The sequence below is a fragment of the Megachile rotundata genome, chromosome 7 (assembly GCF_050947335.1).
Source record: "Megachile rotundata isolate GNS110a chromosome 7, iyMegRotu1, whole genome shotgun sequence".
Classification (NCBI taxonomy): Eukaryota; Metazoa; Arthropoda; class Insecta; order Hymenoptera; family Megachilidae; genus Megachile; species Megachile rotundata.
In genome coordinates this window covers 13,774,531-13,792,500 of record NC_134989.1, presented here as the reverse complement: position 1 = coordinate 13,792,500, position 17,970 = coordinate 13,774,531, and the positions used below count along the sequence as shown (strand labels likewise).

Here is a 17,970-nt window from a genome sequence, read left to right as displayed (position 1 = left end):
TTTACCTTTCAATTCTTTATCTTCCCGTTTCGCCTCTTTATTGTTCGCCGCGTCGTCAACCTTCGACGGAAACGGAGCGCCGGCAAACGACGAATCGATTATGCGCCGTTTTTCGGCAAGATGGCGGGATCGAAAATGCACATCGGATAGACGTCACGTACAAGTTCTGATAACGAGCTATTCCGATCGGACGTATTACAAGTAAATCACCGTAATGATCACCGATAAATCGTGTAACGATGTGTCTATCGACATATTCGATATTTAAATGCAGTCTCGTAATTATTGAAACGGGAATTTACGTGAAACATAGGGTAATTGCTTCTGTTAAGTCTCGTGAGAAAGAGAAGGACTTTTATTTGATGTAAAATTAACAATTCGTTAACGTCAACCGCACGGAAATGAGGTTTTAGATTCATGTCGGATGCAAGTGGTCAAGAGATGAAAGAAATATTGTATTTTTCAACGGTATTAATAGCATGTTTATTTTATAAGTATTGAGCTGTTGGATTTTGTAAAACATTAAATATTAATAATCTTTACTATGATTCGGTATTTCATTTTTTCTAGAGAACTAAAACATGTTATTATGCTTTTCATATACTGTAATAAGATTATTATGCATGAAATAAGGCTCTTCATCTGACTGTCTGTACCGCCATTTTTGTAGCAGTCTGTATAGTAAACGAAAATCAAGATATACAAGAATTATATCGTATATATTTACAGGGAATTATACCTTATTATATGTGTAAAATAAAGAAGTATAATAAATGTACAAAAATTGAGAGAAATTAATTGATTTTTTGAAAATAGACATGGCTGCCTGTACCGCTATCTATGTAGCACCCTGTATAATAAATCAAAAACAAGATATACAAAAATTATAGAGTATAATATCTGTAGGGAATTGCACTTTATATATTTACAAGACAAACAAGTTTAATAACAGTGCAAAAATTGAGATAAATTAATTGATTCTTTAAAAATAAACATGGCTGTCTGTACCCCTAACTTTGTAGCACCCTGTATAACAAATCAAAAACAAGATATACAAAAATTATAGAGTATAATATTTACAGGGAATTATATCTTATATATTTATAAAATAAACAAGTATAATAAAAGTACAAAAATTGACAGAAATTAATTGATTTTTTAAAATAAACATGGCTACCTGTATCGCTAACTTTGTAGCAGTCTGTATAATGAACCAAAAACAAGATATACAAAAATTATAGAGTATAATATCTGTAGGGAATTGCACTTTATATATTTACAAGATAAACAAGTTTAATAAAAGTGCAAAATTTGACAGAAATTAATTGCTTTTTTAAAAATAAACATGGCTGTCTGTGGCGCTATCTAAGTAGCACCTTGTGTAATAAATCAAAAACAAGATATACAAAATTTATAGAGTATAATATCTGTAGGGAATTGCACTTTATATATTTACAAGATAAACAAATTTAATAAAAGTACAAAAATTGAGAAAAATTAATTGCTTTTTTGAAAATAAACATGGCTGCCTGTACCGCTATCTTTGCAGCACCCTGTATAATAAATCAAAAACAAGATACACAAGAATTACAGAGTATAATATTTGCAGAAAATTGTACCTTATATATTTATAAGTTAAACAAGTACAGTAAAAGTACAAGAATTGACAAAAAATTGAATTTACAAAAATAGTGCCATGCATGCAATTACTGCTGAAATTCTCATCACATTAAAATATGATCTACAGCCATTAATGAACTGTCTTCAAGTGCTTGTGCAAACTGGATTATCACATGCATAAATGTTACATACGACGGTAGTCTAATATCCTTCTTGCGGTCTGTCTAGTCAATCGAAATTCTGTAAAGACGAGCGGCTAACAAAGGAACAGACGTCGCGGCGGTGGAGCGACGTTTATCGAGGATCGTGGAACAGATTCTCGATGATGGTGATATTTGACAGCTCGTTAGGTCCTTTCGTGGGTCATAGAAATCTGGTGGTCATAGTCGTCTATCTAAGCTGTCGGGCCCGTAGCACGATGCCACCAATTTTCGCGTACAATTTTCCGCGCCGAATCTGTCTCTCTGAGCCGAATTTACTCCGCTGCCAGTATCATCCCTTCGTTCCCGCCCCGTGTTTCGTGTCCCGTGCTCGTATACATTCTGGCCGCTCGCCAAAATTAATTCCTCCGCTCCTGAGACGACCTCGAACCATCTCTACAGAGATGGTTCTCTGTTCTTTATTTCTTGCCTTTTTTCCCTTCCCTCGCTTTCTCCTTGTCGCGCTAGGACCATGTTCGAAAACGTTTCGGCGCTGTGCGACGTGGCAGAAATCACTTTCGCTCGAGAAGCAACGATTCTCGAGAGAGAATCCGGGATACGCGTTTTCGTCGGCCAAAGCCTTGGAGAACGCCGATCGATATCTAATGTCTATTCCCATCTGTATCTTTTCGACGGAAACGCAACGGCTCTGATTTTAACTGCTTCGTTTATTTTGACATTTGGACGGGTATTTTTACGATTGCATACGTCGAGGATGGTTGAAATATTATTTAATGCATGCTCAGATTTCAATCTTCCTGTACACTGCTAAATTCTTGATATCCGTTGATTTCTATATTTTTACTATACACATATAGTATATGTATGTACGTATGTGCTATACTATAGGTAGATGTGTTACCGCAATTGAAGAGCTGCATATACCTGGACCTCTAAATATAATATTCCTAGATATCTGTATCTCTAGATAGCTGCAAATATTCCTAGATCTCCAGATGCTTACCTAAACATACAAATCTAAATTCCACACTCTTATCCTCAGACAACTTTCAAACTTATAGAATCTCTATTAGATCGGTCCCTACTACTCCTAGGTTCCTGTCGCCCCTAAATCTCAGTTACACCTACGTCCCTTCTGATTCCACGCTTGCTTTGATCCCTGCATCTGCATACGAAATGGCAGTAGGCGCTTATACTCCTAAATCACAAACTGAATGCGAAAGTAGGTCTAAAACAAAAAGTGCACTGATGAGGATCAGAGCTAGTCACGCAGTTAACGTGTCAAGTGGAGCCATTATAATTGTTAAAAATTTACAAACACGTAATTAGGTCACCTCCATATGCGGATTTGTATGGAACGTCTGAAGTAGCCTCCTAATCGATCTTCCTGAAATATGTACTTGTGTTAAAATCACATTGAGTTAGGTCAGTTAAAGTTGGGTTGATTATCGAGTTAATCAGAAATATATAAGTTATGCAATTTAAAGAAAGAGTATAGAACTTAAAATGGAGGCCTAAGACGATGTTACATTCTCAGTATTTTAGGATTTCACGTAATGTCAACATAATATTGTCAATATCTCAGTATTGCCAATAAGTATTCAGAACCCTGAAATATTCACTATATACATATGTATATCGTATGTATATTGCATACGTGTACGATCGTTCACAATAGTCCTTTCATTGTCAGACTCCAAGGACGAGGAAGACGAGATCGAAAAGTTCAATGGAAAATTTACACATCCACATTTACATAAATTCATATGCAAACTAACTCTGCTATATTTATCATTAGACTTGATGACGCAGAATGTACAAAATGTCTGCTCGCTTCTATGTTTGTCATCTTGAAAAATAAATTCACTCGTGCAGCTTAAAAAATCTTTATTCTCTTACAATAGTCTTAATAGTCAACGTCTTCGAAAAATTAAATCGTGTTTTATTAAAAATATTTATTCTATCATTGTACAAAAATAAAATCAATAACGATGCTTTTTATCTTTGGGGTAAAAGAAGAAGGTTAACAATTATATATGATGCATCCCTCTTACAATAGTCTTAATAGTCAACGTCTTTGAAAAATTAAATCGTGTTTCGTTAAAAATATTTATTCTATCATTGTAAAAAAATAAAATCAATAACAATGCTTTTTATCTTTGGGGTAAAAGATAATACATTGAATTTAATGTTCTACGTCTTTGAAAAATCAAATGCATCTCAAAAAATCTTTATTCTATCGTTTGATAAAAATTGAAGTCAATTGCAGTGCTTTTTATTTTCAAGGTGAAAGAAGAAGGCCAACAAAGATGTTTCATATGTCTCTCATTCAATGATCTTAATATTCAACATCTTTAAAGAACCAAATCATGCATCTCAAAAAATCTTCACTCCATCATTTCGCAAAAATTGAAGTCAACTGCAATGTCTTTAAAAATGAAAGAAACAAAGGCCCTCATCCACTGATAACTTCCTTAAAGAATCAAATCGCGTCTTAAAAAATTATTTCATCGAGTTACAAATATCGAATCATGCATCTCAAAAAATCTTTATTCCATCAGTACAAAAAAATTGAAGTCAATTGCAGTGTTTTTCAAGATGAAAGAAACAAAGTCCTCCACTGAATTTCCTTAAAGAATGAAATTGTAAAAAATGTATATTCCATGTAGTAACAAATATCGAAAATTGCAAGATTTCCAGAGTACAAAGGACAAAGAAACGGAGAAAGGTGGAGGAGGCTGGACAGTGATTTCGTCCATCTCGATAGACGGCGGAGAAAACGGCAGGTGTTCGTGTGCGGAGCAGCTGCAATCACGACCACCATCTGCCGCGGTAATGCACGCCTCTTCCAGGTCTTCCAGTCTTGAAGAAGCGACGACTCGTCGCCCGAAGCATCCATCCTCAATTAGACGCCACCTGAAACACGTGCCCCTCTCGAATCCACGGTTTTCGATGGCTTCTTTCTTCCTTTCCTCTCCTCGATGCCCACTTTACCGGTTCCATCCTCGCGTTCCACGGCTTCCATCCTTTCTGGCACGTCATTATCCTTCGCTTCCTGGCGATGTCATCGATCACCGATCGACGTTTTTCGCGGCGACAGTTGGTAGGCACGTTTTCGTAAAAACACGGCTGACACGTGCCGTCTTTGGAAAACGCGAATCCGAACAAGGCGTCCTATCGCGTTACTTTTGGTCTACGGAATCCTCAGAAACAAACTTATATTTAATCCTCAGAAAACATTTTATATCATCGTATAAACGTGTTTGTACAAATCGAAATGAACGCAAAGTTTAATAATCTATTTAGGAACAGTTTCCTACGTTGCCGAGCAACCGCAACGTCCGGACACGTGGCGACATCTGTCACAAGCAGACAGTACGCCATTGTCCGCCATTTTGTCTTCTACCATACGATAACGGTATCAAGAAGAAAACCTGAAGTAGCACATGTCGCCATATCGCTCGCAAACGTTTGCGTAATTGTATTAATTATCTGTCCACGAATAAAGCGACTTATCGTTCCCACTAGTTTTAAGCGGAAGTCGGGGTCGCAGGAATCACCCCGGCCCGCTCCATATTTTGTTTCAGAACGTATTTCATCACTTTCCCGCTGGCTGTTTTTGGGTATTCGCCGACGAACTCCACGTAACGGGGTATTTTGAAGGGCGCGATACGTCCTTTGCAGTAGTCCTTCAATTGTTCCCTGGTGAGACTCGCGCCTTCTTTTAGGCGCACGCAGGCGCATATCTCTTCGCCGTAGACTTTGTCGTAGGCGCTTATAACTTGCGCCTCGACCACCAGCGGGTGCGTCATCAATAAGTCCTCGACCTCCTGCAACATTTACAGGATTTACAGGATGACAAATCATTCGAGATATAGAGATCTATATAGAGATTTGTGGATGTAGAGTTCTGAGGATGTGGAGAGCTGGAGGAGGAGAGCTGAGTATAGGAGGATGGAGTGCTGGAATTTAGAGGTGTGGAGATTGGAAGATGTGGGGATATGTTTTGAAAGAGTGGACATGGATATAGGGAATAGGATGAGCTGAAATTATAGGATTTGGGGATATGGAGATTTACAAATTTGGGATTAGAGAGACCTGGTGAGTTTGTGGATGTAGAGAATTGAGATGTGGAAATTTAGGAATAGCAGAGTGGAATTTGGGAATATAGATCTAAGTAGGAATCTAGAAATATACAAATCTGAATACCTAGAAATCGAAAAATATAGAAATCTAAGAAACCTTGAAACTAGATATGTAGAAACTAGAAACTAGATACCCAGAAATTTTGAAGGTACCTATCTGAAAGTTACCTATCTATGGCATCTAGAAATCTAATCCACAAATCTAGCGATCTAGTCATCGACAAATCTAACAACCTACACACCAAATAATACAAAAATCCAGAAACCTAGAAATGTATCATAAAGCCAATTCTTATACCTTCGGGAAGATGTTCTCTCCACCTCTTATCAGCATATCCTTCAATCTCCCGATTATCTGTCCATATCCGTCCGATCTCAGTATGAACTGATCTCCCGTTTTCAGCCAACCATCTTCGGTCAATGTTTTTCGAGTGTTCTTCTCGTCTCCCCAGTATTCGTTCATGTTGCAGTAGCCGCGGATCCAGAGCTCTCCTGGAGAACCCATCGGCACTGGTGTACCATTCTCATCTACAACCTTTTTGACAAGCATACATGAAAGTATGATCTGATAATTATGAGTGTATGATCGTTGACGTGACTAGAATTCTTTTATAAGATGGACCAGGTGAACTCTAGGAAAAATGATGTAGAGAAGAATATTGTAGAAGATAATAGAGTAGTGTATTCTTTAAGGGAAATAACGATATGAGGGGGGTATGCTGAGAAATTAGGGAATTTTGCTGAATTGTTCACATTTTATAAATTCTGTAGATTAAGTAGATTTATGAAATTTTGCAAATGTGCTCATTCTCAGGTTCCTCATTTCCTATGTTCCAATATCTCCAAATTCTTACATTCTCAAATATCTCCAAAAATCTCCAAATTCCTACATTCTCAAATAATTCCAAAAACTCTCAAATTCCTACAACTTCAAATATCTCCAAAAATCCCTAATTTCCCAAATTTCCCTAATTTCCTACAACTTCAAATATCTCCAAAAATCCCTAATTTCCCAAATTTCCGTAATTTCCTACAACTTCAAATATCTCCAAAAATCCCTAATTTCCCAAATTCCTACATTCTCAAATAACTCCAAAAACCCTCAAATCCCTACAACTTCAAATATCTCCAAAAATCCCTAATTTCCCAAATTTCCGTAATTTCCTACAACTTCAAATATCTCCAAAAATCCCTAATTTCCCAAATTCCTACATTCTCAAATAGTTCCAAAAACCCTCAAATTCCTACAACTTCAAATGTCTCCAAAAATCCCTAATTTCCCAAATTCCTACATTCTCAAATAGTTCCAAAAACCCCCAAATTCCTACAACTTCAAATATCTCCAAAAATCCCTAATTTCCCAAATTTCCGTAATTTCCTACAACTTCAAATATCTCCAAAAATCCCTAATTTCCCAAATTCCTACATTCTCAAATAACTCCAAAAACCCTCAAATTCCTACATTCTCAAATATCTCCAAAAACCCTCAAATTCCTACAACTTCAAATATCTCCAAAAATCCCCAAATTCCTACCTTCTCAAACATCTCCAAAAATCCCTAATTTCCCAAATTTAAATATTTTTTCTCCACCTGGTCTTAGTCACGCCAACAGCATAATTCAGTTATTTACCAGCGCTTCCACATGATTCGCCAGGTGACCGACCGTGTTCTCCGTCAAATGGTGGTCCTCGTTCGGCAAAGATTGAAAGATCACCGCCGCCGTCTCCGTCAAGCCGTATATCGTCTGTCAAGCATCACGCGATTGGTCGTTTTAGGACGAAGCTAGGAAAGCTCGGGACCCGATTTCGCGAAAGAGAACGTTATTGATCGCGGCCAAGAAGCGATATTTCTCCTCGCGGAATCGTATTTATGCATACGAACCGAGGAGCTTGCCGTAAGAGATATGTGCATAGATAACGTGGTGGAACGCGACGCGTTATGTCGGGACGAATTAAGTACGAGCACGTCGTGTCGACGACCCTCGATTTCAGACTACGAAAACCGCGTAAACTTGAAAAATTACCGCTAACTCGAATACCGTATTATGTTCTGTTAATCGTAAAAGTCGAGATCGTGGCGCCGCCAACGCGATCACCTTGACACGCCGTTCTTCGTAGCTGCGTACGTTGCATTTACGTCGGGATTGGTAATTAAGAGACGAGAAGAAATCGATCGACGGGTCGTTAAGAGATTTCAATCTACACTTTCGAACTGCATTCCTGTTGTTCTGTTTTATTCTGACGGGAGTTTCGAATTACTTGGAGTCTCGCTATATGGCCATTTTGCGGGACGCTACGATTTAATGATTTAATATAAACATTTTTCAACTCTTACCACGTTACGCGTATGATACATATGAATTTTTGTAAAAAAATTTCTTTGAGTTTTTAATTATTAAGTTTTGAAGTTGCAGCTTGGAAAGACGTCTGACTGAAAAGGTTTTATAAATATCATGTTTAGTAAACACAAGTTGGGAAATGTAGATTTTACTATACAGTGCCATATAACGAGACTACTCTGCAGGTTCTCCGTTTCATTCGAATTTCCCTGCTTGAGATATCGATTTTCAGAAACGAATATGCAACGTAATAATCTTCTGCGCAGTAAGTGATAAGTAATCGCTAGTTGTAAGAACTGTAATTCAAACTATCGATTTACCTTCACTATGCAAATTCGTACTTAAGAATCGATATTTTGTATACAGCGAGATTAGATTATAACCGTGTGGAACTTTTTCGGGGCATTCAAACGTAATACTACGTTCGACTGCCGTTTGATATATGGCAGAGTCTTCAAGGTGTAAGTGACGAGCTGGAAAGTTGGTGTTCGAATTCGAATAAAGTCCGAAACGAATCTCGAACGGAATCGCAAACTCGAAAGGAGTTTCGAGCGATCATCGTTACCTTTATATTGTCGAAATGAAAGCACTCCCTTATTTTCCGGAAGAGTTCCGGGGACGCGGGTGAGCCTCCGGTGACGCCACAAAACAGAGTTATCGGCGGTGGTTGTAGCCGTTGATGAACGTCCAGAATATTGATCTATCGTAAACGTCAACGATTCTTTATTTGCACGAACGAATGAGAATTTTATTCTCCTCTCGTACGACGTCCTCAAATCGCCGTTTTTTTTCCTTACCCACATTGTCGGCGTACCGTAAACGACGTTGCATTTCTCTCCGACGATCGCATCTAAGGATTTCACGGGATTGAACGATGGCGCTGGCAGAACGAGAGTGATGCCGGCGTTCAACGAGGATAGCACACCTTTAATTATGCCGAACGCGTGGAAGAACGGTACACTTAAGCAAGCTTTGTGTCCCACCTCGAACTGCGATCTTTTCGCTGCCTGGAACATGAGAAGGCTTTGTGAGTAACTGGTTGTTTGCTGGAGAGTATATTTGGATGGTGGGATTAATGGATGGTAGGACACTTGGTGGTTTTGGTGTTGGAGTGTTTTGGATGGTCATTTGGGATTTGGGGATTTGGGAATGGGGGATGTAGAGATGTGAGGAAGGGATTTGGAGACGTAGGGATTTGGAGATGTAGAGATGTGTGGATATAGGCGTATGTGAATGCAGGGATATGTGGATGTAGAAATATGTGGATGTAGGAATAGGGCGATGTAGAGGTGTGGATGTAGGAATATATGGATGTGAGGATATGTGGATGTAGAAATATGTGGATGTGAGGATATGTAGATGTGACAATATGTGGATGTGAGGATATGTGGATGTGAGGATATGTGGATGTGAGGATATGTGGATGTGAGGATATGTGGATGTGAGGATATATAGATGTGAAGATATGTGGATGTGAGGATATGTGGATGTAGTGACATATGGATTGGAGGATATGTGGATTGGAGGATATGTGGATGTGAGGATATGTGGATGTGAAAATATGTGGATGTGAGGATATGTGGATGTGAAGATATGTGGATGTGAGGATATGTGGATGTGAGGATATGTGGATATAGGAATATGTGGATGTAGGGATATGTGGATGTAGTGATATGTGGATAAAGGAATATGTGGATGTAGAGATATGTGGATATAGAGATATGTGGATGTAGAGATATGTGGATGTAGGAATATGTGGATGTAGGGATATGTGGATGTAGGGATATGTGGACGTAGAGATATGTGGATGTAGGGATATGTGAACGTATGGATATGGAGATCGCCACACATGTGGATTCAAGAATACTACTCAGAGGAGATGTGACTATTACACTGATCTAAAGATTCAGTAATCTAGAGATGAAAGATCTACCCATCTAATGCTACCTAATGATACCGTAATCAGAACATATGCAATCTAACGACATAGCAATCTTGCAATCAATATGGGAGCACATACTAAACACTAAATTATAATACATAAGAATCTAGTCTAGAGAATTATATACTAATTAAAACCTCGAGAAGTCTACTAATCACAAAATATGAAAATAAAAAAATCTACCCATATTATGATATACACATGGAATCTCACTATCGAAAAAATTATACCGAAATCCTATAATTATCCACAAACAAAGATATCATTATTTACGTTCGATACGAAGATCCAGAAATAAATAGTTTCAAGTATTATAGTTATCCGCAGTTTGAAAGATCCAATATAAAAACGAATGATTGAGTTTTAATATTTTTATGGGCTTCGAACATGAAACAGTTTGATAGATCGATTGGATCGTGATAAAAGACATATGGATTTGATTGGTACGATAAGATCTTACCTGTCTGGCGTTATTCACGAGAGCCCAGTGCGATAGCAACGCAGCCTTCGGTTTGCCGGTGGTTCCCGACGTGAATTGTATATTGGTACCTTCACGACAGGATATCTCGTTCTGCTGCCCTGCGACCCTTTCCACCTCGATCCTCGATGCGAGGTTCTCCACGTCTTTGAAACGATGGGTTCCTCTGCAAAATCCAAATTTGCAAGTTTCGGATTTTTTGATTTGGTAGCTTGAATATTTTTTGGACCGAAAATATAAAAATAAAGGGAAATGTCGAAAAAATGGAATATTTGAAAGGCTGAAGATTTGAAGGATTGGGAATATGAAGATTTGAAGGGCTGAGAATATAAAGATTTGAAAGGTTAAGAATATGAAAGTTCGAGAAACCCAGATTTTGCAAAAAAGTAAACTCATAAAGTCAGAAGTATACCAGATTAAAAATATGAAAATATACAAAGTGAAGTCACAAATGTAAAAGCTATAATACATAATCTTGCGTATCGAAATATAATAAAATCCAATATTCGTACCACGATCCTTTTGTTATTCGAACTATTGCATATCGTTTCGCATTATATACTATTCGTATAAACTATGAAATCAAATAATCCAATTTCATGTTCGAATCCACTTACCGGAACACGAGCCCCCATTATTCGAACAAGAAATCATTAGTACAGGGCATAATCAGTGAAAATCCCCTATTATACAAATGCCCCAGTTATCCACATCGTTCTCGCTATAAATGAAGCTTTACCGTAAGCGTATCTCGATTTCGATCGCATTTACACATTTTATCTCCGTACCTATTATTGGTATCGTGTAATACGTATCTGTTCCATCTGGTAACAGAACACTTTCGTGTATCAATGTACACGTCAGCCGCGAAATCAAGTCGCATGCGAGGAGCGGCGGCTGACCATTAACCTAATTGCGAATCGGGGATTCCTTCAGCGGGCAGAAGATTATTAATCAAATCGGCTCGATGATCGGGCAAAAGTTTGAAAGTTACGAGACCTGGGTTGAAAATAAATTGACCGGACGCGAATGGGCGCGTTAAACGATCAACTGACCCGCTGGTCTTCGGATAACCCCTCCTTAACCTTCGACTTATAGATCTGACGCAGCGCTTTTGGAACTGTAATCTCTCTTAATGAAACGTTAAAATTGATGAGTAATATTTGTGATTTGTAGTTTTATGCAATTGAGAGCTAGAGGTGGTAAGGGTTGGGAGGTCAAGGGTTCTAGATTTGGAGATGTAGGGATTTGGGGACGTAGGGATTTGGGGGTGGAGGGATTTGGAGGACGTGGAGATTTAGGAAGGTAGGGATTTGGGGAGGTAGGGATTTGGGGACATTGGAATTTGGGAATGTAGGGATTTGGGGATGTAGGGATTTGGGGACGTAGAGATATGGGGACGTAGGAATTGGGGGACGTGGGAATTTGGGAATGTAGGGATTTGGGGATGTAGGGATTTGGGGACGTAGAGATATGGGGACGTAGGAATTTGGGGACGTTGGGATTTGGAGACGTGATGATTTGGGAATGTGGGAATTTGGGGACATGGTGATTTGGGGACGTGGGGATTTGGGGACGTAGGAATTTGGGGACGTAGGGATTTGAGGACGTGGTGATTTGGAGACGTGGTGATTTGGGAATGTGGGAATTTGGGGACGTGGTGATTTGGGGACGTGGGGATTTGGGGAAGTAGAGATATGGGGACGTAGGAATTTGGGGACGTGGTGATTTAGGGACGTTGGGATTTGGTGACGTAGGAATTTGGGGACGTAGGGATTTGGGGACGTAAGGATTTGGGGACGTGGTGATTTGGAGACGTGATGATTTGGGAACGTGGGAATTTGGGGACGTGGTGATTTGGGGACGTGGAGATTTGGGGAAGTAGAGATATGGGGACGTAGGAATTTGGGGACGTAGGAATTTGGGGACGTGGTGATTTAGGGACGTTGGGATTTGGAGACGTTGGGATTTGGGGACGTAGGAATTTGAGAAGGTAGGAATATGGCAATATAGGAATTTGAGGACGTAGAAATACTGGGACGTAGAGATATGAGGACGTAGGGATACAGGAACGCAGAGATATGGCGCCATAGAGACTTGAGGACATAGAAATATAGCAATGTAGAGTAATGCACTTAAAAATGTGGGGATGTAGGTATATGTCGATGTAGAAATATGGATATGTGGGGTATGAGGACGTAAGTATATGTATGTAGGGATTTGAGGACGTAGGGGTATGACGATTAGAGGTAGCTTAATGGACAGGGATGTAGGTATATGGCAAAGTGATTGTATATATGGTACATGAAGTATGTATGAGAATGTACGTATATGTAGATATGAGCATATGGGATGTAGGGATATGTGGATGTAGAGATATGAAGGTCACCAGATATGTGGGTTCAGAAATCCAGTCATAGAACTTGGAGACATAAATATACAAGTGTATATAAACATAAGAGTTTGGCAATGTAAGAGTATCTTGATATAAAAATACAGTTACCACATACGTTTACCACACATGCTCTATAAAACCACAAAACAAAATAAGACTCGTACACTGATGACATAAGTAGTCTAGTCTCCAACATCTAGTCCCATTTATCATTATTCTATTACCTAGCCTATTCTAACCTCACTTATCCCCCTTTTTGTTTCAACATTCACTGAATAGTCTCTTCAACGAGAATATGTAAATCGATAGCTGCAATATTACGAAATTCAGTCGTAACTATTTGTCACATCGCTTTGAGATCCCCATAAAAGAGATTAACTGCGCAGAATGTTGAAAGAGAGAGAGAGGAACATTTTCATCTCGAGCTCGTAAACGTTAGGTCGTTTCGTCTGAAGACCTAGAATATAACTTTCATAACTGACGCAAGGTTTCTGGAATATCGATGTATTGTCTTTGTAAAGTCACTATTGAATTTTGTTGATCGGAGCTTTTTGGTGAACGGTTTTGACAGCTTTCAAATGGGATGTATATAAAGTTTGGATGAAAGGAAATCAATAGACGGAGCATCTGTTACTTTTTGCGGTGGAAAATTTTAAGGTTGGGACTTTAGGTGAGTGGTGTTAGATTTTTCAAGTTTGGGAATTTGGGACTTTATGGGAGTTACTTCTTTTGTTAGAGAGTTTGATATTTTAGGGATTAGAATATTTGGGACTTTAGAGATTGGGGACTTTGGTATTTCAGGGATTAGAGAATTTGGGACTTTAGAGATTGGGGACTTTGGTATTTTAGGGATTAGAGAATTTGAGACTTTCGAGGTTGGGGACTTTGGTACTTTAGGAATTAGAGAACTTGGGACTTTAAAGGTTAGGGGCTTTGGTATTTCAGGGATTAGAGAATTTGAGACTTTCGAAGTTAGGGGCTTTGGTATTTCCGGGATTAGAGAATTTGGGACTTTAGAGGTTAGGGAGTTTGATATTTCAGGGATTAGAATATTTGGGACTTTAGAGATTGGGGACTTTGGTATTTCAGGGATTAGAGAATTTGGGACTTTAGAGGTTAGGGACTTTGATATTTCAAGGTTTAGAAAATTTGGGACTTTAGAGGTTAGAGACTTTGATATTTCAAGGATTAGAGAATTTGGGACTTTAGAGGTTAGAAACTTTGGTACTTTAGGGACTAGACAATTTGAGCCTTTGGAGGTTGGATCTTTTGGTATTTTAGGGATAAGACAATTTGGGCCTTTGGAGGTTAGATCTTTTGGTATTCTAGGGATTAGAGAATTTGGGACTATCGAGGTTAGGTCTTTTGGTACTTTAGGGATTAGAGAATTTAAGACTGTAGAGGTTAGAGTCTTTGATATTTCAAGGTTTACAGAATTTGGGACTTTAGAGGTTAGAGTTCATTTCTGAATTTTAGAGTTCAGAAGGTTAGAAACTTTGAGACATGGAAAATTTGAAACTTTCAAACTCTGAAAGTTAACCTAACCTAACAATTTCATGATGTTGGAGGTTAGGACCTTCTCGGACATCAAAAGTATACTGTAGAAATTTACAACTTCAAAGTCTTTTGAATTTTTTAAACTTACAAACTTAGAAATTCAAGTACTTTTAACTATAAAAACTTAACAACCTCAAAACCTTCAAACTTCAAAGAAATTTGTAAACCTTCAAACTTCAAAGCTTTGTACTCTGCAAGTTTTCGTAACTCTTTGTGACTCTCAAATCCAACTTTAGTACTTCAAGAAATTGGGACTTTACTAGTTCTAAAGCTGAGAAAGTTTATTATCTTCTACGACAGAAGATCAGATCTTAAACTCCAGAAACTTAAACTCGTAAAACTTCAAAAAAAAGCCCACAATTGTTCCCTTTACCTCAATGACCCCAGCTAATTTATATCTGAGATTAGCATTGACCCAGCCCTTGCCTAACCTAAGAAACCCATAATCTCGTAATCGCTGATCTGACCAATCATATAAATATAAACGAAAGCGTGTCACGTTGCATGCATATCGTTTACACGACTGCGACAAGAAACGCGCCGGAGCCAACAATTAAGGCAACAAAGTCGAATGCAGTTTGTGCGTCGTCGATCGTTGGCGCGTTCATGCTCGCACGCGATATTCATGAATCAGCGAACCGCGAGCGAGCGCGGGAATACATTAAAACTACGCCCGGTTTCGACCTCGCCCTCTTCAACTTATCACGACAAAACGGCCGGCCACGACGAATTTACTTGGAAGAGGGCTCCTGGCCGCGTTTCCTAAGGACGAAGGATTTACGTTGCTACGTCGCCGACCTGTCCCCTTATCGACCCGTACTTGCCGGATGCCGCCAAGAATTATCGCGCGATGTCCATTCTCCCGCTTAAATTAGACGAAATTCCAAGGAAACCGGGATATATCATTCCGAAGAGATACGAACATCGTGCACAGGCGAATGTGTAACGCGGGAAGTCGCTCGAGTGCACTTGTTGCGAGATACCGTGGATAACGCGTGGAAAATTTTAGGCCTTATCTAGACAGGAAGAATTTTCGACTTTGGAAAATTGCTTTGTGCGGAAGTTTGATTAGGAAGATAGCAAGTTTGATAAGGAGTTTGTATGATTGCTTTCGATTTTGAGGTTGAACTTTGCAATGTGTGAATTCGAATATTTTTGAGTGGATGAAGTTTTGAAAGTTTGAGGTTTTGAGATTTTTGGATTGTTGAGGTCATTTTTGAAAATTGTTGAGGTTACAAGTATTTGTGAATTTTGAAGTCCTTGAATTTTTACTTTTAAATCTCAAATTGTTTAATTATCAATTCGCAAATTTTTAAATAACCAAGTTCTCCAGTTCCTGAATTCTAAATTTCTAAATAGACAAGTTGTACAATTCCTAAGTTCAACTTTCACCTAACGTAACTAAATCTCAAATTGTTTAGTTATCAATTCACAAATTATTAAATAACGAAGTTCTCCAGTTCCTGAATTCTAAATTTCTAAATAGACAAGTTGCACAATTCCGAAGTTCAACTTTCACAAATACCCAAATTCCCCAATTCCCTAATTCCTCTATTCCTCAGTTCCCCAAATTCCGAATCCTCCAAATTCCCAATTTCCCAAATTCTCAATTCACCAAATTCCAAATCCCCCAAATTCCCAATTTCCCAAATTCTCAATTCACCAAATTCCCAATTTCCCAAATTCCAAATTCCCCAAATTCCAAATCCCCCAAATTCCAAACCCCCCAAATTCCAAATCCCCCAAATTCTCAATTCCCCAAATCTCCAAATCCTCAAATTCCAAATCCCCCAAATTCCAAATCCTCCAAATTCCAAATCCCCCAAATTCCTAATTCCCCAAATCTCCAAATCCTCAAATTCCAAATCCCCCAAATTCCCAATTTCCCAAATTCTCAATTCACCAAATTTCCAATTTCCCAAATTCCAAATTCCCAAATTCCAAATCCCCCAAATTCCAAATCCCCCAAATTCTCAATTCCCCAAATCTCCAAATCCTCAAATTCCAAATCCCCCAAATTCCAAATCCTCCAAATTCCAAATCCCCCAAATTCCTAATTCCCCAAATCTCCAAATCCTCAAATTCCAAATCCCCCAAATTCCAAATCCCCCAAATTCCAAATCCCCCAAATTCCAAATCCCCCAAATTCTCAATTCCCCAAATTCCCAATTTCCCAAATTCCAAATCCCCCAAATTCCAAATCCCCCAAATTCCTAATTCCCCAAATTCTCAATTCACCAAATTCCCAATTTCCCAAATTCCAAATTCTCCAAATTCCAAATCCCCAAATCCTCAAATTCTCAAATCCCCTAATCTTGCATCTCCCAAATCTCACATCTCCCAAATCCCCAAAATCCCCAAATCTCCAACTTCCCCAATTCCCAAAACCCTAAATTCCCCACTCCCCGAATCCCTAAACCCTCAAATCCCCAAATCCCACCCTCCCAAACCTCATAATCCCCCACCGCACCCCGAAATCCCTCTCCAAACACCTCGTACGTGACCGCAATTAACGTCGATCATTTTCCTTACGTGACATGATCGTCCGAATGGATAATAATGTGCTCCAAAGTGGGGCACGTTTGGCGAGCCTCCAACAGCATCTGTGGATAGTTCTGCATCTTGAAAGTGGCCGGCGATATAACAGCCTTGACGCCGACCTTTTGCAAACAGTACGTGATCTCGTTCATCTGGTATGTAGGATTAATGGCGACGACTACGAAGCCTGCTCTGGCAGCGCAAAATATACTCAACAACCATTCGACGTGATTGGGACCCCATATGCCTAGACGATCTCCACGTTTCATTCCCAGTTTGGTTAACCCGGCTGCCAAACGATCAGCCCGTCGCAAACACTCGGAGAACGTGAGACGTACATTTTGATGAACTGACACCACGCACTCTTCATTCGGCCAGCGTTCCGCTGCCCTTTCTAGTAATATTCCTATGGTGTCCTGTGTCAATGGATCCTCACCCCCTCGGGCCATGTGGGCCACATTTTGTCGCTGATCGTGACTGAAACGTTTATGCTGGGACGAAACGCTTCTCTCGACCCGACAGCGATCTGTGCATTTCATAATCGTTTACGTAACCGTGTCACATAGAACATCGTCTACTATTATCTCACTTACCGAATAGCAATCGCTCTGCGTTAGACACATTGACGCGGCTCACGTGATAGCCTACGATCGATGAGAGAGGATTTTTCGTGTACCACCAGCGGAGCATACTTTTGGCTCGGAGACTTCGGATGAGGCACACAGTAAGGTCACTGCCGAGACACTGACCACTAAACACTTTTCACAACGAGTAACGTTGAACTTCCCACATGTC

The 17,970-nt window shown here is 39.3% G+C and overlaps 1 protein-coding gene across 1 annotated transcript; it reads right to left on the bottom strand.

Moving 5' to 3' along the window:
• Positions 1–4,313: 4,313 nt before the first annotated feature.
• Acsf2 (Acyl-CoA synthetase family member 2) lies at positions 4,314–17,904 on the bottom strand. The gene is made up of 8 exons (XM_003700747.3): positions 17,769–17,904; positions 17,170–17,701; positions 10,668–10,851; positions 9,063–9,272; positions 8,831–8,965; positions 7,558–7,671; positions 6,225–6,461; positions 4,314–5,611 (listed from the first exon to the last, which is right to left on the bottom strand). Exons 1-8 carry the CDS (start codon positions 17,863–17,865, stop codon positions 5,312–5,314), a joined length of 1,809 nt encoding a protein of 602 aa, XP_003700795.3. The 5' UTR covers positions 17,866–17,904; the 3' UTR covers positions 4,314–5,311.
• Between the last annotated feature and the right edge of the window lie 66 nt (positions 17,905–17,970).